This window comes from Anguilla anguilla, chromosome 3, assembly GCF_013347855.1.
Source record: "Anguilla anguilla isolate fAngAng1 chromosome 3, fAngAng1.pri, whole genome shotgun sequence".
Taxonomy (NCBI): domain Eukaryota; kingdom Metazoa; phylum Chordata; class Actinopteri; order Anguilliformes; family Anguillidae; genus Anguilla; species Anguilla anguilla.
In genome coordinates this window covers 69903112-69924392 of record NC_049203.1, presented here as the reverse complement: position 1 = coordinate 69924392, position 21281 = coordinate 69903112, and the positions used below count along the sequence as shown (strand labels likewise).

The 21281-nt window shown below is 45.4% G+C and overlaps 2 protein-coding genes across 2 annotated transcripts; both read left to right on the top strand.

The window, feature by feature from the left end:
• The first annotated feature begins 444 nt into the window (after window positions 1-444).
• eaf2 (ELL associated factor 2) lies at window positions 445-3714 on the top strand. Its single transcript, XM_035407669.1, has 6 exons — window positions 445-681; window positions 1284-1378; window positions 1519-1655; window positions 2493-2662; window positions 3134-3388; window positions 3613-3714. The coding sequence occupies exons 1-6, from the start codon at window positions 579-581 to the stop codon at window positions 3660-3662; spliced, it is 810 nt and encodes a 269-aa protein (XP_035263560.1). The 5' UTR covers window positions 445-578; the 3' UTR covers window positions 3663-3714.
• A 4199-nt stretch (window positions 3715-7913) lies between these two features.
• On the top strand, window positions 7914-20323 carry si:dkey-91i10.3 (cytochrome P450). Its single transcript, XM_035407484.1, has 9 exons — window positions 7914-8391; window positions 8915-9105; window positions 9944-10143; window positions 13243-13440; window positions 14173-14336; window positions 14944-15110; window positions 15893-15974; window positions 16547-16753; window positions 19409-20323. The coding sequence occupies exons 1-9, from the start codon at window positions 8143-8145 to the stop codon at window positions 19571-19573; spliced, it is 1623 nt and encodes a 540-aa protein (XP_035263375.1). The 5' UTR covers window positions 7914-8142; the 3' UTR covers window positions 19574-20323.
• The last annotated feature ends 958 nt before the right edge of the window (window positions 20324-21281 follow it).

Below are 21281 nucleotides of genomic sequence, written 5' to 3'. Positions count from 1 at the left end.
AAATCAGGTCTTATTCCTACATTGTTTAATTATTTATTCCCACATTGTTAAATTATTGCTGCATGTACACCTGTGATGAACGTCCAACTGGAGAAAATAACTAATTCCCGTGTAGCGAATAAACAACTGGCCAGATAAGAATTACGTTGCCATTGTTGACATTAACGTGATATCAACTTTGATAAACTCTGTATCGCAAAATTAAGACCGAAAAAACACCTGAAATACTTTTTCTTTCAATGATATGAAAACGTGCAGAAATCACCATTCCACGAAAGCACTGCGGTGCACACTCATATCATGTGACAGGGATCAGTGAGGCTGACGTGGGGGGAGTCCGTAGGGGAGACAACTTCCGCTGAAATTGTGAAAGCGTTGATTGACTTGCCTTTGAATGAATCAGACAATGGAGAGAAAGGCGAATGGCGGCTTTTGGAGAAAATCCAGCCAATCACGAGAAGGAAAAAAAAGAACTAACCGCAGGTTCAGAAGTGATGTGGCCTATAATGCCATAGATGGTATCGAATGGAAGAGAAAAGTTACATGTTGGTAACATATGGTAGCAAACTTTTGTTAGAATGAATGGAGCAGCTTACTCAAACTTTGACAACCAAGAACACGTTCTCAAATTAGGCGAAACATTTGAGAAACAACCGAAAAGCGCATTCCACACAGTACGATGTAAGTAACAAGTATATTTCGTATGAACACGCTTAGCTAGTTCAGATATTAGGATAAATATGGTCTGTCAGTGGATTGTGTTAAGTTAATAATTTGCAGACCGTTTCTGCTAACACATATTGAAGAATCTAGCTCCTTGCCTGCTTTCAGGCTTATAGAAAGCCAGCTGGGCAGCAGGCTAGCTAGTTTAACTGGCTAAAATTATGCCGAAATGATCTGTGCTAGTGGATTTCCTCGCATCCGCATTAGTTTGTGGCGAGACACGTAAGTTGTTTAGTTTAAATTTGTTCATCACGTTACGTGTTTGTTTCTTAAGTTAGTGGATTGTATTTTGACAGTTTTGTTTAGCTAGAGTCTTGAGTTTTAATTATCTCGGAAATATGAGAAAACCGTGGAGCTACAGTGCCCTCTAGAGGATTAAATTAAACGCATCGCTCAGCTGAATAAAACTGTCACTCTGTGTAGCGTTTCCATAAATTAGGCCTACTTAGCAATAAAGTAGTATTCTCTTATTACAAAGAATTTTCCTTTTGATTTACGCTACTACCGCAATCACGCAGTTCCAAAAATGGCCTTGTATAATGTCGTGTTTTTCCACACAGATGATTTCAAACCCGCTTCCATTGACACCGCATGCGAGGGGGAGCTGGAGGTCGGGAAAGGAGAGCAGGTGACGATTACTCTGCCAAATCTGGAGGTACGTCATTTTTTAAAATCTTTCCCCATTATATCTACCGGGTTAATGTTAATCTTAACAGTGGACGGGAAAGTGTACATGTGAGCGATATGAATTGACAACAGCATACGAATCTGACATCTGCTTATCCTGTGCCCAAGGGATCGACCGCACCGATAACGGTTTTCAAAGGCTCCAAGCGACCGTACATGAAAGAATGCATCCTGATCGTGAACCACGACACCGGGGAATACCGGCTGGAAAAGCTCAACAGCAACATTGCGGTGAAGAAGACCAGGTGTGTGAGCCAGCCTGGGAATGCCTGCTGTTCTGATGTCCTTTCCGTTATCAGACCATAAGCTGGGGCTTGTCAGCCCTCATGCTGGGCTGCTGTAGGCTCTGTGGCTCTATGTTTTTACCCACCGTTTGCCATCCTGCATCGAATCAATATCCTCGTTGTACCAATTTCGGCTTTCCTCCCTTCTTCAGAACATTGCCGTGGTTACCAGACCCAGACAGTGGCTGCTGGGAAGCTGGAGGATCTTGAGAAAAAGAGTTTAGAAGTCTCACGTTGATTTAAACCAGCTGTGTTCAGGACTTTTGAGAAATAGAGTAGCATGACCTTAAACCAGGGCTCTCCTACTCTGGATCTTGAAGGCCACAGGCTAATGTAGACCCAAAAAAAAGCAGGTGAGAAGAACTGTAGGTGTGGTCCAGTGGTTTTCAGTCTGGGTACTGGGGACCCCTGGGTCCATTGCAGTGCGCTTAGCTGGTGTCTAAACCTCAGGTTTGAACCTCAACTGCAGCAGTTATCCAAAGCTGTGGAGTAAGGATGAGCTGTTCCAGTTTTAATATAGACGTGGTGGGGTTGTCCGGAAGTGCTGTTTGTTTTCAGGGCTGGTGGGGTTGTCCTAAGTGCTCTTTTTCAGGGCTGGTGGGGTTGTCCTAAGTGCTGTTTTCAGGGCTGGTGGGGTTGTCCTATGTGCTGTTCTCAGGGCTGATGGGGTTGTCCTAAGTGCTGTTTTCCGGGCTGGTGGGGTTGTCCTAAGTGCTGTTTGTCCCCAGGGCTGATGGGATTGTCCTAAGTGCTGTTTTCAGGGCTGATGGGATTGTCCTAAGTGCTGTTTTCCTTCAGGGCGGAGGGCAGCAGTAAGATCCAGTCCCGGCTGGAGCAGCAGACCAATCGGCTGAGCCAGCAGATGAAGAGTGGGAATGGGGGAGGCAGCAAGGCCCCGTCCGGCTCCAAGAGCTCCCCCCCCAAAGAAAAGCTCTCCCCCAGCTCCCCCATGGACGATATCGAAAGAGGTACACCCCCCCCCCCCCCCCGAAAACAGAACTATCTTTTCATTTAAGCTCAAGATATTGAAAAAGTTTATTAATTCAAAGCTGTTCTGTTCATAAAATGTGCCATTTGTGTGTTTCGTTGATTAAAAGAAATGCACAGTAACAAAATGCAATAATCAAATTATCAGGGGGGAAATGATAAAGTCATTATCTTTCATTTTTGAAAACACACACAACATTTTTTTCAAAATAATCAAAAATAGAACATACTCCCTCTGTCCTTGCCTGGGTTGTGGTAACTGGATACACAGTGTGGCCATGGTAACCATGCCTGGGTTGTGGTAAGTGGGTGCACACGGTGTCGGCATGGTAACCATGCCTGGGTTGTGGTAAGTGGGTGCACACAGTGTCGGCATGGTAACCATGCCTGGGTTGTGGTTAGTGGGTGCACACGGTGTCGGCATGGTGACCAGGCTGACCAATCCCACGCAGAGCTGATGGCCGAGGCCCGGGAGATGGATCAGATGAGCAGCGGGGGCAGCTCCTCTGAGTCCCGAAGCTCCTCCTCCAGCAGCGAGGACAGCTCCAGCAGCAGCAGCGACTCCGAGGACGAGGCTCGGCCCCGCCCCCCCGCTCCCTCCGGCCCCGCCCACTCCTCTGGCCCCGCCCACAGCATGCCCGTCATCTCCGCCTCTCACAGTCGCGCCGAGGAGGCCGGGGGCGGCGGCCACTTGATGAGCACGCTCAGTAAGTCCTGAATCAGACCCCCCTGCCCACAAAGCGTTTCAGAGCAAGAGTGCTGATCTGGGTTCAGTTTGGCCATCGTCGCTCATAGAGGACGAGGTTTGGGTACGGCTGGGGGAAAAACTGATCCTAGATCAGCTCTCAAACCCTGAGCGACGTCATGAATACTGGCCCAGTGCTTCTGTCCTTATGCATTTAGAGTGATTCATTCCCCCTCTCTTCCACAGAAAACGACCTTCAGCTGAGTGAGTCTGGAAGTGAAAGTGATGATTACTGATTGTGGATCACCTGAGGAGAGAGAGAGAGAGAGAGAGGGAGGGAACGAACGAACGAACGAGTGAGTGAGTGAGTGAGTGAAGGAGAGAGGTGTGTCTGCTGCCCTGACCACCTTAAGGAACGTGGCTTTTTAGGCCTAAATGTGCTGGTGGAACAGTCATGCATTTCTGCCTATCCGAATGGCCTCGTTATGAGTTGGATTCCTTAAAGTATCTCTTCTGTATTTTATTTCAATCACTTTATCAGTTTATCATCTCAGTTGTGCAGAGGACCAGGAGTGAACGTTGTGATTCCTTTAAGAGCAACCCTTGTATTATTTGTTTTCAGTTTTGTTTTTTTTGTTTTGCTTTGGGGGGGGAAACTCAGTGCAGAACTGGAAGCCAGCGTTGTGTAGTTTTTGGGTGGTGTTATGCTGCCAAGATCATTCAGTGTACTTCAACCATATCACTATACCAGTGTAGCCTTTTCTGTGCTGGACTTCAGCAAAGGAGATCTTTTCAGTCAAGTCAGCGCTCATTCAACGATGGAACAAGCCTTAAGCTTTTGCCTTATGTTGTACAGCCGTATGACCTTAAAGCCTGTGGAGGTCAGGAAGTACCTGTGGCTTCTTCAGTCAGAAATAAGAGGACAATAACTGCTTTCATTACTTTCTGCTTGAACAGATCTTTGTAGAGCTTTTTCAACCCTTGTGCTGCTTATGCCATATCAAGGATGTTTGTCTTGATGAATTGCTGCACTACTTATACTTAAAATAAGAAACTTAATCATTTTTGAGTCTTAAAATTAAGGTCATGAGCCCATACGAAGACATTATGTATCTCAGAGATCATGCTTCTTGGCTTTTGCGCTTGAAACCTGCAATACTTGAATCTGTCTAGTCATGATTATTTATTTTTCTGATATTTGCAGAATAGACCAACACACTTTTGTTTTAAACATGGAGAGGCAACGGACTTGGTCTTTGTGAAGTATGGACATTTAGCTGCTAGTAATTAACTACATTTAAGTCTGGTTAAAATCATCATGTGCACGTGTTTGGATGGTGAACTGAAGGCTTTTGCAGAAATCTTTTTTTTTTTCTTTTTTTTTCAGTTACAGCAACCTTTTCATTTCCTTGAATATTTCAAACTTCCATGACTGGCTGTTAGTATTCAGCTGTGGTCGATTACCTGACCACTCCTGGAACTTAAGACAGGAGATATTTATGTGTAGAGGGCTGCAGCTGTGTTTGTACAGGCACTGTGATACGCACAACATGCTTTCTCAATTAAAAAAAAAAAAAGAAGTAGAAGAACCGCTTTTCTAAGGGGCTGATGGTCTGGTGACAAACGCATCGTGTAGAATCTGAAAAGATGTGGGCCTGCTTATGGCCGCCGTTGAGCCCGCGTGTGTGGGCGTGACGTGCTGAACCCCAAACGGACCTACGGACAGGACGGTCCTCCGGAAGAGCATCTCCACCCCAGCGTCGCCACCGCCGGGTCCGTGACCTCACTGGACCTGCCCCTCAGTGACTCGCTGGCGTATGTACTGAAAACGTATGGATCAATAAAGATTTTAAAAGTCAACCTGTGTCCTCTCATTTTCCCTGATATTTTTGCGGCTGCTGCCAGTGACGGGGATTATGTGGCATGATCGGTTTTGAAGTGAGCCTGCACCAGAGTGGAAAATGGCTCGGGTTTTTGTTGTTGTCTGCGTTTTTAAAATGCAGACAACAACAATGCAATGAAGCCTTTTTATGAACGCAGCGGAACACTGCACTGTGCGATTCCCGGCAGTCCGGCTCCAGATTCCCCGTTTGTGAGTCCTCTTTGTGTCCGGCTGTGTGGTCTTCACGGTCGCTGATTTGCAGGAATGTGCTTTCAATCAAATGAAGGCCTTGATTTCAAATCGGGTCAGTGACCATTAAAATCACACCCACGGAAGCAGAGAACAGTCAACAGCCGCTTAAAACTGGGATTTACTTTCCCTCGCTGTGACTGATGCCTGCAGGAGTTACCTTTCTCAATATCTTTTATAAAAGGGGAGGGCAGCTCCAAGCCGCACTTACCTGTTTCCCAGGTAAGGCATGAAACCCGTCCCCCTGAGACACGGCTGGCTTCAGGACCCTGAGCCCATCTTTCTCTCGAACCCGACCAGCCGTAGACCGTGTGAGGGGACTGTTAGGGGCGTGCTTGCACAAGCTAGTGTACGTCCGCCTCCTTGAGAGAGTATGTGGACCTGTTGCTACGCTACATGTGGTAACTTGTAGCGCTGCAGTTTGTCTAGGATGTCGTCTAGTAACCGCATGCTTTAGGCGAGTGTAATGACTTCATTCGTCAGATCGGGATGAAGCTTTGCTTGTATGCAGCATGTTCTCCTATGTGGATTTGAGTGGTCATATAGCCTGTGGTATTTTACTAGGACTGAACTGTGTTTACAGACATTGAGTGTTTCTGTTTCGAGAGCAGCTGGCCAGCTGTGTGTGTGTGTGTATGTGTGCGCATGTGTGTGCACATGCATGTCTGTGCGTGAATGTGTGTGTGTGCGCATGTGCATGTCTGTGTGTGAGGGCACACACGTGTGGGTGTGTTTGAGAGAGAGAGAGTGCGTGTGTGTGCACATGCATGTCCGTGAGTGTGTGTGTGTGTGTGCATGTGCAGGTCTGTGTGTGAGTGCACACATGTGAGTGTGTGTGGGTGCGTTTGTGTGAGGGGGTATGTGTGTGTGTACGTGCACATGCATGTCGGAGTGTAGCACAGTGGGTAGGGAACTAGACTTCACCCCGCCCGCAGATTGTCTTTCCTGACTGACAGCTTATGGCAGGCTGATGTCACAAAGAGAGGACACCTGTGTACCTGTGTTTACAGCTCTACAGAACAGCCAGAGCAGTAACCCCGCCCTGTGCACAGAGGAGAGGACACCTGTGTACCTGTGTTTACAGCTCTACAGAACAGCCAGAGCAGTAACCCTGCCCTGTGCACAGAGGACAGCACACCTGTGTACCTGTGTTTACAGCTCTACAGAACAGGCAGAGCACTAACCCCGTCCCGTACACAGAGAAGACACCTGTGTCCCTGTGTCCCATCTCCACACAACAGGCACAGCTGTAATCCTGTCCCGTACACAGAAGACATGCTCAGTTGTGATGTCACTTTTTTTTCACCGCGCTTGCTGCTTTCCTGCCTGTGGCTGTGAAATCGTCCACACACGCTTTTGGGGAATTAGGGACGATGTAAAGTTGAGGTGTACTCCAGTTAGCGTCGATTAAGGTCCACCTGAGCATGGCCCATTTTTGGCATTAATTTTTATCATTAGCATTAGCGTTCCCTTAAGGTACGTCTGGCTTCAGAACTGGTGTCCGTCCGCTGATTCCCTTGCTGTGGCACTTGAAAAGGTCGAAGGTCAACAAGCGGGAATAAAATGACAACACCTCACAACCCAGAACAGACAGGCCCGAAATGAGCATCTCTACCACTAGCGAGTGGACATGATATTTCGCTCCCCCCCCCCGCCCGCCCCTCTGGCACGGAAACAGTGGGACGGACTCTCTGAGGACAGAGTGTAGCACAGTGGGTAAGGAACTGGGCTTGTAACCGAAAGGTCGCAGGTTCGATTCCCGGGTAGGACACTGCCGTTGTACCCTTGAGCAAGGGTAACCGAAATTGCTTCAGTATATATCCAGCTGTATAAATGGATACAATGTAAAATGCTATGTAAAAGTTGTGTAAGTCGCTCTGGATAAGAGCGTCTGCTAAATGCCTGTAATGTAATGTAATGTCTGTATGCACGTGTGTGTCTGTGTTTGTGTGCACATAAATGCAGGTTAAAATTTCTATTTAGAAGAAATTTCTAAACAAAACATTAGAAATTCTGATAAGAAGCAGACTTCTGTGAGCTGTCCTACAATAATGAAGACGAGGAACTATTTCTGAATTATAAAATCAGATTTTCAGTTTATAATAGACTACTGTCCCTCAGGTAGGTGTGGTGGTGGGGTTCATGCAGTTTATACTATGCAATTCAGAGTAAGGATGAGTTAACTATGTTTGATTTATTAAAAGAAAAACAAAACAACAACAACAAAAAAGAAAAACATTTAGCCTATGTTTCAAACTTGATTTGACAGTTTGTTTAACTTATTGTTATAAAAGCCTGCTATGGTTATGTAACATATAGGCAATTGTTTGTTAAATACAGCTTTAGAAAGCAAAGTAAAACCTGTTGTTTAATTGGATTGCCTTTGCCTACCCGAAGGTGTCTTCTAAATACCTCTTTGCGTTACACATCGTACGCCGCTGGTGCAGGGCATTAAAGTTCATCCGCTCGGATAAAAGCAGGTTCAGTGTCCCACTTGCGGGCATATCACGTAGTGAAGGATAATCCTGCGCTTTCGCACAAGGCACAGCAGCATAATAATAGCACAGGCAGGCGGGGAAAATATCTCGCCACAGCAATACAGGCACAGAAGTTACTAACCCACACTAGCCCACTCGGTGAGAAAAATGTTTTGTAAGTCTTTCTTGAGAACCACATTGGTCGTGGGAAGCGGTCGACTGGAAATGCACGCGGGAACAAGAAGGGTCGTCTCGTCGTCCCCCTATTTGGATAGCCGACGGCATTCGTCTTCGTCCACAATGTTGACGGGTGCAAACAAACTAAAAACCATGGACGAGCTACATGGACCTAGTTTTATGACGTCTTTATACTGGCTTTTCGGCAAAGGATACTTTAAAATAACCCATCAAATGCAGGTGCGTGGTTCTTCCTATAGCTAACGTTTACTGTGCGTACTGTACAGAAGCTGGTTCTGACTGTGCGAACAAAATGGCAAGATTAAAATCAGTTCAGTAAATCCGTATTCACAAATGTCAATGTGGTAGGCTATACTGTATGTTTATTAATTTGTATTATATAGCCGACTTGCTTATGGAGAGTAGCATAAATGATTAACAGGCATGAAAATACTTTGTTAAACGACACAAATAGGCTACAGTAGCCTACAGGCCAATGTAATCATTATTATTTATCAGACGGGTAATTAGCTTTCCCGTTTTAGATTTCATCAACGGTCAGGAAAATATATCTGTTACAGCAGAGCAATAAGCTATGCAGTTTGTATATCTAGTATATCGTGAAGATTTGCAGTAACGTGATATATTTTATTTCAATATATTCTCAGTATATTCCATTTCCGAACGGGGTCGTCTCGAGCCCCCCGTATGTGCGCGTGTAAACGGGTTGCCTTCACGCGCCGTGTGTGTGTGTGTGTCCCAGATCGAACACAGCAAGATCTACGGACCGCTGTGGAAGTCGAAATACGGTCCCCTGGTGATCGTGAACGTGGCCAGCGCCGACCTGATCGAGCAAGTGCTGCGTCAGGAGGGGCGCCACCCCATCCGCACCGACATGCCCCACTGGAGGGGCTACCGGGAGCTCCGACAGCAAGCCTACGGGCCGCTCACAGAGTGAGTAGGACAAACAAGTTAGCTAATCAATAGTCTGGGCAGGGCTGTTCTTCAGCAGTTTTGGGGATCCCCAGACCACACGAGGGTTAGGGTGAACTATGCGTTGAGTAGTTAGGGTGAGGGTGAGCTATGCATTGAATAGTCAAATGTATCACTGTAGAGAAATGAAAACACGTTTAATGTTGTTGCGATCATTTGAATAGTAGACATCTAATAATAATAATAATAATAATAATAATAATAATAATAATAATAATACATTTATTTTATATAGCGCTTTTCATGATCTCAGAGATGCTTTACAATACATGAATACATACAATGAATCATACAAACAATGTAGCATATCTGTGATTTGCTTTAAAAAAAAAAAAAAGGATCACATCATCTGTGTGCTGCCAAATGACTGTCCTTTGGGAGCCTGCAATCCTGTGGTATTTAAAATGTCAGTTTGTCATTTATAAAAAAAGAGGAAAAACACAGACATCCAAAATCTCAGCAGGTGCCCAGACAGAAACTGAATTGTGGCAGATAACGTGGAGTGAGTCCAGGAGTCCGCACACTGTATACTGTTCCCAAGATAGGGAAAGGTTTCATTTAAAAAAGTGTTTATTTTGAGCTGCATGCACAAAACATCACAGTCTGATGAAGAGCATGTAGCCTGAAACTTCATGTTTGTGGTGTTCTTCAACACTTATCTTGTGGGCACTGTACGGTGTGCAGACTGAACTTTATCTATCAGTTTGCTCATCTATGTGCAAGTCTGTACATACAGATAACTCGTGGTTGTAGAATCTTTGGGGCTGTGTGCTGATTGCTGATTGGTCGATCTCTCCAGGATGGGTGCGGAGTGGCAGCGAATCAGGAGCATCCTGAACCCCAGGATGTTGAAGCCGAAGCACGTGTCCACGTACACCGGCTCGCTCAATCAGGTGGTGACCGACTTCATCCAGAAACTGGATTGGCTCAGGAAGACAAACGGAGGCGGGGTTATGGTGCATGACCTGGCAGGAGAGCTCTACAAATTCGCCTTTGAAGGTAAGCGGGCGATTTGCAGGTGCCTGTCAGGTTTCTGCTAAGAACTACGGTGTGACCCAACACGCTAAGAACTACGGCGTGACCCAACACGCTAAGAACTACGGCGTGACCCAACACGCTAAGAACTACGGCGTGACCCAACATGCTACGCACTATGGCGTGACCCAACACACTACGCACTATGGCGTGACCCAACACGCTAAGAACTACGGCGTGACCCAACACGCTATGCACTACACAGTGACTCAACACGCTACGCACTACGGCGTGACCCAACACGCTACGCACTACGGCGTGACCCAACACGCTAAGAACTACGGCGTGACCCAACACGCTACGCACTATGGCGTGACCCAACACGCTAAGAACTACGGCGTGACCCAACACGCTACGCACTACACAGTGACGCAACACGCTACGGGTGTCTTTCCTGGCCTAAGACACCTCGAAGTGCGACCTTGAAACTCTCCTTCTTATCAAGGCCCAAGGGCGGTTTAGCTTTTTTTATTGTCACAAAGTTGTGCAAGTTTGAAGCCTCTCCAACGCCAACCTCAGTCGTAGTGCGATGGCGATTCTGCTTTATCGATGGTGACGTTCACGCAGTAAATACCTTTTTATTTTTTGCATACGGCCCATTCATACTGATAATCCATGGAACCAATTCAGGATACAAAGATACCACAGCAGTCCATCTCTCTGGCTTTGAGCGTTGAAGTTTTATTAAGACCAGCTCCCTGAGCATATCGTCACACTGGCGCCCTCTGTTTATATAAACCTTCCCCTCAACTCACCTCCACTCATTTTTCACTGGGATACGTGAGCAGCATGTGGGTGTGAATGAAGCTGGAAAAAGTGCACGGAAAGTGACGCGCAGTGTTAGATAGGAGGCTGTAAAACAGGGAAACGGCCTCCGGGTAGCCCGTATCTGCCCGGAGATTTCTGCCTGAAGGAACCGCTCAGGCCTTGAACCTGGCGTTCGATTAGATATACTATCTTTCCCTGGGTGTCTGACCCCTTGTCCTCCATTTTGTACGTAGTTAATTACCGGTGAATAATGAAGGCAGTCGTATGTTTTGACGAAGGGCTCTGCTAGTTTATGAAGGCTTCCTTTCGATTGCCCGACGACGGATGGCAGTTAAGAGACTCATCTCCTGCTCTGAGGGGGAGAATTCCGCTGAAGCCTGGAATTCATCAGTTTGTTTGTTTAGTCCTTTTTTTAATCTTGCCGTAACCCTGTGAGATGTGTGCACAGAATCACTGAGTCGTGATGTGCAGTGAAGGAAAAACATGACGTCATCGAGAGACGGTCGCGTCTGGTCGACGTCTGGTCCACTGCGGCCTGAAGGATGTCGGTTAATTCAGAACGTCTTCGGAGTTTGTGAGCAGCTTTATGCCGCTTCATCCTGCTTTGAATGTGCATGTGATCCAACGGGCTCCATCAAAACCTTTGTCGTCGGGCAGTTTTAAAACCGTACTGCTTCAGTGCAAACGCTGCTTGCCTATTACTCGTCTCTATTGGAAGGGGAGTCACTAATGCACGACAGGAAACTTGGAAGTCAACAATTCAACGGTTCATTTCAGTTCAGATTTATTAGCGTAGTGCCTTTTTACACTCGCACTGTGAGTGGAGAGGAAATGGGGGAGTTGGGGAGGACCGAGCCTAAACCTCAGAAAACAAGCGATGGGGAACACAAGCAGCGGGAGAAGAACTCCCTGCTGGGGCCGAGCCTCAGCTGACTGGCCCAGTGTAAGCAGTGAAAGATAAACGGCAAAAGGGAGTTCATCTTCAAATAATAATTGTGGGTGGGCAGATTGTAGCCTGAGGTATTACATTTGTAGGTAAAATATATGTGGTCAAACTTGTTTTTTTGCAGTGCACTGAACTGTATTGAATTAAAGTTCACTTGGGGGCATTCCCTGTAAAAACAAAAAAATCTGGAAGACGCCTGACAGTTGTCCTTGAACTTGTGTAGAATTGATCTTAAGTTTGCTCGGAAAATTCAATAAGCATTTGAAAACAAACCGCAGATAAATAACTCCCAAGCAGCCTGCTCACTAAAAGGCTGCCTGACAAATGCTTGCAATAGCATAACAGCAGCCACAACTTAGAAACATTTATATCCATTTATACAGTGCTGTTCAACCAATGATTTGAAAAGCACTTGTGAAGCACAAGGGTCAGTAAAAAAATACATGCAGTAAACTGTGACGCACTCGTACTCAAGTACAAATACAAAAAAACTAAAAATAAATCACAAAGAAATTCTAAAAAATGCTTTAAAATACAAAAAAAAAATACAAAGAAGTGAGTTCTGAATAAAGATCGAAATGTGGGTTCAAAGTGCGACAGCTTTGTGAGTTCTGGCAGGGCTGTCCACGGTCGCTGACAAAGAGAAGCCCGTTCAGTGCTTCTCAGTGTCATTGTTGGAGTGCACAAAAGAGCCTTTTCACTCCGCCGCAGGTCAGACAGCGGCTGGAACGAGGCTCAGAAATTCTGCAGTCTTCAGCGAGCGGAAGCCAGACTGACCCCTCGCGTTTTCAGGGAACTCGGCCACGTAACGCTCAAAAAGTTTCTGTGTCCAACCGAACACTTTCCCTGAGTTAGCTTTCCTGTGGGCCAGCCCCAGGTTGTTTTTTCTGGGTGTGATGTTTTTTCTGGGTGTGATGTTTTTTCAGGGTTTGATGTTTTTTCTGGGTTTGATGTTTTTTCAGGGTTTGATGTTTTTTCAGGGTGTGATTCGTTTTCTGGGTGTGATGTTTTTTCAGAGTTTGATGTTTTTTCTGGGTTTTATGTTTTTCTGGGTGTGATTTTTTTTCAGGGTGTGATGTTTTTTCTGGGTTTGATGTTTTTTCTGGGTGTGATGTTTTTTCAGGGTTTGATGTTTTTTCAGGGTGTGATTCGTTTTCTGGGTGTGATGCGTTTCTGGGTGTGATGTTTTTTCAGGGTTTGATGTTTTTTCTGGGTGTGATGTTTTTTCAGGGTTTGATGTTTTTTCTGGGTGTGATGTTTTTTCGGGGTGTGATGTTTTTTCGGGGTGTGATGTCTTTGACCCCCACCCCCCTCGGGGCCCCGTTCTCACGCCGTGGTTTCGTTTGCAGGGATCTCCACCGTGCTGTTCGAGACTCGGATGGGCTGTCTGAACCAGCATGTCCCGGAGGAGACCCAGAGGTTCATCTACTCGGTGGGGGAGATGTTCCGGCTGTCCCCCATCATCGTGCTCTTCCCCAAATCCGTCTGGCCCTACCTCCCCTTCTGGAAGCACTTTGTTGCAGTGTGGGACCATCTCTTTAAAGTTGGTGAGTCTGCGAATGTGTTTATGCACAAACCCGATGAACAACGTACCTCAATCATCACTCTTTTTCTCCTTAATAAGCTGTGCTTTCTGATAGGGGTTTTACAGCTCATAATCCCCTGCAGCTGCAATGGGAGTGCTTTGTTCAGATGTGCAGTGCTTTCTCATGGAGTCGTATTGCAAAGTAATTATTTTCCTGACCTCTTGAGAAGACGCTTGCCACCTGGTGGCCCATTATGGCTACTGCAGGAGGTGAAACAGTTTAATCATCAGAATGTACCTAAATATAATTAAACAACAAATTGAAGTTTTCTTAAATTCCTGAAAATTTCATTTTGCTTCAAGAATAGATATGAAAATTGCAATATACAATTTATTAAATCTATATTATGTGATTACTGTTATCATGTGCACTAATTTTTCTTCTTCTTATTATTATTATTAATAATAATAATAATAATAATAATAATTATTATTATTATTATAATTATAATAATAATAATAATAATAGTAATAATAAGTATTATTATTATTATTATATCACTACTTATACTCCTACTAGTTCTAATTATTATGATGATGGGTATTATTATTGTTATTATTATTAATATAACCAAAATTCTTCTACTACTAATTATAGTCATTAATTGTGGAAATAATCATTAATTTATTAAATTGAAGATTTGTGCCGCGTGTCTCTGCTTCCTGTGTTGTGATCGGTGACCTCTGACCCCAGCCCAGGACCTGGTGGAGCAGAAGATGGCGGAGATCCAGGAGAAGCTGAAGCTGGGGGAGCCGGTGGAGGGGGAGTACCTGACCCACCTGCTAGTCAGCGAGCAGATGTCTGTCACTGAGGTCCTGGGGAGCATCACGGAGCTGCTCCTGGCGGGGGTGGACACGGTGAGCCTGACGCTGCCCGACACCTGAGGTCTTAATGGGGATCCTAGTACAGGCCTGGGGTCTCAATGGGGCTCCTGATCCAGGCCTGGGGTCTCAGTGGGGCTCCTAGTACAGGCCTGGGGTCTCAGTGGGGCTTCTAGTACAGGCCTGGGGTCTCAGTGGGGCTTCTAGTACAGGCCTGGGGTCTCAGTGGGGCTTCTAGTACAGGCCTGGGGTCTCAATGGGGCTCCTGGGGTCTCAATGGGGCTCCTGGTACAGGCCTGGGGTCTCAATGGGGCTCCTAGTACAGGCCTGGGGTCTCAATGGGGCTCCTGGTACAGGCCTGGGGTCTCAATGGGGCTCCTGGTACAGGCGTGGGGTCTCAATGGGGCTCCTAGTACAGGCCTGGGGTCTCAATGGGGCTCCTGGGGTCTCAATGGGGCTCCTAGTACAGGCCTGGGGTCTCAATGGGGATCCTGGTATAGGCCTGGGGTCTCAGTGGGACTCCTGATCCAGGCCTGGGGTCTCAATGGGGGGTAAAATGGCCGATGTTTACGTCAGTTAACCCCGGGAGCCTTTGCTAAGCGCATGACCTCATGGGCGTGTGAATGTGTGTGTCGTCCCGCAGACGTCCAACACCATCTCCTGGTCGCTGTACCACCTGGCGCGGGACCCCCACATGCAGGACCGGCTCTACCGGGAGGTCAGCGGCGTCTGCCCCGGGGACAAGGTCCCCGAAAGCGACGACATCGCCAGGATGCCCTGGCTCAAGGCCGTGGTGCGGGAAACCCTGCGGTAAGCTCAGCTCTGTGATCGACTCCTCGCCCTGGGTGGAGTGTCTTGTGTAGACAGGGGCTTTGTGAGGGAAACCCTGTGGTAAGCACAGCTCTGTGATCGACTCCTCACCCTGGGTGGAGTATCTCATGTAGACTAGGGCATGTGGTGAGGGAAACCCTGTGATTAGCTGAGCTCTGTGATCGACTCTTCACCCTGGGTGGAGTGTCTTGTGTAGACAGGGGCTTTGTGAGGGAAACCCTGAGATAAGCTGAGCTCTGTGATCGACTCCTCACCCTGGGTGGAGTGTCTCACGTAGACTAGGGCCTGTGGTGAGGGAAACCCTGTGATTAGCTGAGCTCTGTGATCGACTCCTCACCCTGGGTGGAGTGTCTTGTGTAGACAGGGGCTTTGTGAGGGAAACCCTGAGATAAGCTGAGCTCTGTGATCGACTCCTCACCCTGGGTGGAGTGTCTTGTGTAGACAGGGGCTTTGTGAGCCTTTGGCCTGAACTGGGCTTCACAGGTACTCTGTGGTGCTCTCTGTCTTCTGAACTCAGCTCAGTGACTCCACTCTTCGTTTACCCAGACGTGAGGAGGTGAAAAACGAGTGACGTGCAAGGAGTAATTCCTTAATTTCGACATTCAAAAATGAGTTTGTGAGGCTTTAAAGGAAATGAATTCATGTCATCCACATTCTGGAGATGCTGTGGAATCACATATTCACGGCCTTCGAGTCCCTTATTATCATCGCACTTCATTCTCCGTTTGTTTGTTTGTTTGTTTGTTTGTTTCTCTCCACAGACTGTATCCAGTGGTACCAGGAAATGCTCGCATCACTGCCGAAAATGAGATTGTGGTCGGTGATTACATCTTCCCCAAAAACGTGAGTCATGAAAGGGTCTTGGAGAACCACACACAGAGGCCACGTGAAGGCAGGACTAAAAACTCTACTTCATGATGAATATGGAGCGGTATATTCTACAGCTGCTTAAATATGCAGTCAGAGTGCTTGCTGCTTAAGAGCTTGAACTCTTTTTGTGGTCAAGCAGGATTGCCAATTGCAACACAATACAGCATTTATTATCCGTTCCATGATCAAGTGTCCCATTGCATCCCTAATCCTGACCCTAATCTGTTATCATTAAATTTAACACCAGATTCCCAGCAGGACTAAATAAAGGCACATAAACATCAACACTGAAGGGACCAAATTCCCACCCCTTAGAGGTTCCTGTACACTGAATAGCTATTACAAACTTTTATTTCCCAAGGGACTCCCTCAAAGAGTAATTTGAGAAAGAAAGATTTTACCTAACCAAATCCCAGCCCTAATCCTAACCCTTTAGGGATATAAAATTACCCAGTTAGGGGCCTAAACCGTCCGTAGCACACAGTGGAAGCGTAAAACGATGAGTTTTTGACGGTAAGGCTGTTCCCTACCCACAATGCACCCAGACGCTGTTCCACCTGTGCCACTACGCGGTGTCGTACGACGAGCGGAACTTCCCTCAGCCGCTGTCCTTCCGGCCCGAGCGCTGGCTCCGCGGCGGGGCGGAGAAGCAGCGGCAGCACCCCTTCAGCTCCGTGCCCTTCGGGTTCGGGATCCGCGCCTGCCTGGGGAAGAGGGTGGCTGAGCTGGAGATGTACCTCGTCCTGTCCCGGGTGAGACTAGCGCTCCCTGCTGGCCACAGAAGCAGCTGCTGGCCTTTTTAACTTACCCCTCTGTAAGGTGTGAGAATCGTGAGATGTGTGATTGCAGTGTTCTTAGCTGAACATTCTGATGCTGATGTCACAGTCGCCGCTGGTAACTGATAGCGGTGGAGTTCTAGAACTCTAGACTTAGAATTCTGAATAGACATTCCGAAGAACCTGCTCTTTAAAGGTTTAAAAGATTTTTTTGAACTGATGCATTTGAATAGTGCTGGTCCAGGATCAGGGCGAACGATTTTGAATCTGCTTTTAACCCCATTCTTACAGAGCAATGCTGGTTTTGGAGAGTGAAGTTTCATTAACCTGCTGGTTAAAATATAATTCAAAGTCTATTTTTGCCTATTTTGATTAATTCAAGATTGGCCTATGATTAAACATCAGGTTGGCTGGAGCTTAAAATGAACCTTTTTTACGTAATAACTTTAAAATGTTAGGAACACAAACAATATTTTAGGAGCTCCAATTAAATGTTTTTGTAAACTTGTCTGACAAGTGCATCCAATTTTAATTTCTGGATTGCACTGTATTAGTTTTGCACATAAAAACATTTTCGATTTCATTTTCGTTTTATTGTTAGTTTATTTTTCATTTGTGTCCTTGCAAATTGTAAATTTAACAAAAAGCACAAAGTAGACTAAACCAAAATAATGTAAAATGGAAACAAAATTGATTTATGAAAATTATGTCGAAGAAGTGGTTGATGGACAGAACAGTCACAGTCAAGATCTTTTTTCTTGGAGTGAGAGGAAGGGAGTGAACTTGGGCCTAATGACAGGGTTTCTGAGCGCCTTGAATAACCTGTAAGCTGGCAGGGTAGATTGAAGGGTGTGGGGGTTGGATGCCATGGAGATCTCACTCGACACAGTGGCATCTATAATGTAGGGCATTCACACCTGGATAAACCTGTCTGGCAGGTTTGTGTTATATTATATGTAAGGTTCACTCTGGAGTCGCTGATTTTGTCTTTCAGGAAATAAAAACAGCATAAACTGTGCTGGGTGTTGCTTTTATATAAAATATCTTAGGGCTGGGCCTAGTAGTCTAGTTTGCTGAACAGCACCATGAGTTAATTCAACTGATTTTTGGTTGCTGTGCCAACATAAAAGCCTTGTCACTGGAGCTTGGAATTTGTAACGAAATGTTGTGCCAACTTTATAAAAAAGTGCAATATAATGAGTTACTTCCAGTTTTATTGTTGGAAGAGCTTTGCGTTTTAACCCAGTACTTTCACAAATACAATGGGGCTGTGTTTTAACACTTAGCCAGGGTCTCTGCGTTCAGTGATCTGGAAGGTCCTGAACACCCAAAGTGCTTGATAATGCAGGTGAATGGGCCTGTTTTCGGACTGCTTGCCCCCCCTCTCCTCAGGGTCCTAATTCACATGGAGAGCAGCGTAATTTGCTGAAGCTAACAGATGGCGGCCTTTTAAGCGTCTGTTTGCTCAGTCGAGTTAGACTTTCAACTTTGACCATACGCGGCTTATTGGGTTATGATAGCGCACAGATCGTTCACAGTCATCGGCCTGGAGATGATTAACTGGAGGAGGCCGTCTGAGCGTCTGTTTAAGGAAAGAGTTCCTGTGTTTGACCCATGGTCTGTTTAAGGAAAGAGTTCCTGTGTTTGACCCACTGGTCTGTTCTAGAAAAGAGTTCCAGTATGGGTCTAGGGAGATACTGATTTTCTGCATGGCGTTGCTTCTGAGTTTGGCTCGTTAACTTTGATTAATTAAAAAGCCGAGCTTTTCGATGACTATCGTTCGGCTGCTTTTTGTGCCTGACACTGTCCCTTGATTTACGGCACGAGCGGCGCATTAATCACATCACCGCTCTGGGGTTCGTATGAGTCATCAGGTGCGCCCGTCACATCGACCATAATTTCAGCTTATTGGCCTAAGCTGATGAAGTGATTTGCTTTAAGATATTTAGGATAAGGATACAGCTGATAAGCCCTGATATTATCGTCCAACTCTAATTATGAGTGTAAAACATAGTGCAGCATCACATTTAAACATCTCTTTGCAGTGGTAATATTTTTCCTTTTTTACCTTCTTTGCATTGAGCTCTGTGATGCAGGTTAAGTCACTCTTTGCATTGAGCTCTGTGATGCAGGTTAAGTCACTCTTTGCATTGTGCTCTGTGATGCAGGTTAAGTCACTCTTTGCATTGTGCTCTGTGATGCAGGTTAAGTCACTCTTTGCATTGTGCTCTGTGATGCAGGTTAAGTCACTCTTTGCATTGAGCTCTGTGGTGCAGGTTAAGTCACTCTTTGCATTGTGCTCTGTGATGCAGGTTAAGTCACTCTTTGCATTGTGCTCTGTGATGCAGGTTAAGTCACTCTTTGCATTGTGCTCTGTGATGCAGGTTAAGTCACTCTTTGCATTGTGCTCTGTGATGCAGGTTAAGTCACTCTTTGCATTGAGCTCTGTGATGCAGGTTAAGTCACTCTTTGCATTGTGCTCTGTGATGCAGGTTAAGTCACTCTTTGCATTGAGCTCTGTGATGCAGGTTAAGTCACTCTTTGCATTGTGCTCTGTGATGCAGGTTAAGTCACTCTTTGCATTGTGCTCTGTGATGCAGGTTAAGTCACTCTTTTTTCCTTCCGCTACAGCTGATAAAACAGTTTGAGGTTCGCCCCGACCCGTCCGGTGCCACGGTCAAACCGATCACCAGAACCGTCCTGGTACCGGCCACGCCCATAAACCTGCAGTTTCTGGACCGGACCAACCAGCAACAAGACACCGGCTCACAAGGACCAGAAACCGTTTCAACTTAACTGTTTGGTTTTTTTTGTTTGTTTATTTGGGTTCTTTGCAGCGTAGTTTGCTCTCACTTACCCTCACAAAATAATGTGTAGGAGCGACAGCACAAATTGTAATTCCATGTCATGAACAGGGGACCTGATCTTTAATGCAGTGTTCTTGTTAAGTGTTTTAGTCAGTTTTTCTGTACAGTCCTCAGTTACGTTTTGAGTCGAATTCTAATTTTGCTGCAAGGCTCCTAGACCTTCTGTCTCTAGTGGTATACACTGTGTAAGGGACCATCTGATTCAATCTATCTGTAGTTTTAGCGGCCTGATTTTAATGTTGCAAAAATTACCTAGATCATAGTCATATTTTGATATAATTGATATTTATAATGGCTTACTGTAATACAGACATACATGTAAATGTTTTATATATAGAATAATGTATTTTACTTCCTTTTGTGCCTTATTTTACTTACCTTTTTAAATGTAATTTGTCACTGATGTGTCTGGCCTTATGATATGTTACAAACTTATGTGCACTCAAAAAAAAAAGAATTGTTCATTTTAATAACATTATGGGCAGTACTTAATCGGCTGAATCATAATCAGTCACATATACTTAATAATATTGCCTGCAACCACTGTCCATAATTTTATGAAGTCCAATGATTCATTTTAACAAGTGTGTCATGACTTGCTGGCATTTTAATTCTCCCTGGCTAACGACATCTGAAAAAAGTTAATAATTAAAATGGCTGCAAGCGGAAGTGTCTGTTACTCTGCCCCTGTGTTCCTGCTGATGAGATGCACCACTACATCAACCAAGAAAAAGGTGATGCTGTGGTAATTTTTCATTTTTAAAATGTTTTTTTTATATATAGAGGATCATTAACATAAGGTTTCAAGCTTTTTTTGTTGAAAATTTGAATATGTCTTCCAAATGGCATTGATTTAGGTTAAAAGGGATTTGTTAGCATTTTTGTGGTAAGCCGCACCCACGTGCAAGCTCATTGACTTGTCATTGAGCCACCCCTGGCATAACCACGAGAAAAGTAATCACCTGTATTAAATGCAGTTTTGGTCGATTTTTGTAGAAGCCATCTTCTGAAAATTCAGTGTGGTGGAAAATCCAATATGGTGGACATTATAAGTTGTAGAAAAGATTTGTTGATGATGAAGAGCAGGATGTTTTAGAGCTGGTGTTAAGTCTGTGGCTCAATTGAGGAAAGTAATTGTAACTGTTTATGAATGTCAAAATTTTAAGTGTACTACAGCACCACCATGTGGCCGATTTGCGCAGTATTTTAACTGAAACAACAGTTCAGCCATCCAAGCAAGCCTATTGGTAAGCTTGATTCTTGCCCACTAGGAGCTATGAGGGCAAAAGTTGGAAAAATAATCCTAACAAAAACACTAGGGTTCCAGCACCTATAGTGCATGGGGTCCAAATGATAAACAAATACAAACCGACTGAAGTAAACTCAGTAACAGTGCCAAGGAGAGGGAAGACAGAGGCTTTTCCGACACTGCCCTTTGGTGGTGGATTAGGCAATATGCAATGTTGGCTTTTTACAGATTTTTTTCAAATAGATTTTCGGTATGTATTTTTCATACCCAAGGTGCATGCAAAGTATCAGGATGCAAAGTCAAGTAAAAACGTGTGTACTCTTCATCCAGAAAAGATATACAGTGCTGTGAAAAATCAAGAGCAGGACCCTTGCTAATTTCTAGTTTT

Excerpts from the sequence above, each read along its gene's own strand:
- eaf2 (XM_035407669.1), top strand. The coding sequence starts at position 579 with ATGAATGGAGCAGCTTACTCAAACTTTGACAACCAAGAACACGTTCTC. Across the intron at positions 1,379-1,518 it reads TTACTCTGCCAAATCTGGAG|GGATCGACCGCACCGATAAC; the intron begins GTACGTCATTTT and ends CCTGTGCCCAAG. Across the intron at positions 1,656-2,492 it reads ATTGCGGTGAAGAAGACCAG|GGCGGAGGGCAGCAGTAAGA; the intron begins GTGTGTGAGCCA and ends GTTTTCCTTCAG.
- si:dkey-91i10.3 (XM_035407484.1), top strand. The coding sequence starts at position 8,143 with ATGTTTTGTAAGTCTTTCTTGAGAACCACATTGGTCGTGGGAAGCGGT. Across the intron at positions 13,441-14,172 it reads GGACCATCTCTTTAAAGTTG|CCCAGGACCTGGTGGAGCAG; the intron begins GTGAGTCTGCGA and ends CTCTGACCCCAG. Across the intron at positions 15,975-16,546 it reads ATTACATCTTCCCCAAAAAC|ACGCTGTTCCACCTGTGCCA; the intron begins GTGAGTCATGAA and ends CAATGCACCCAG.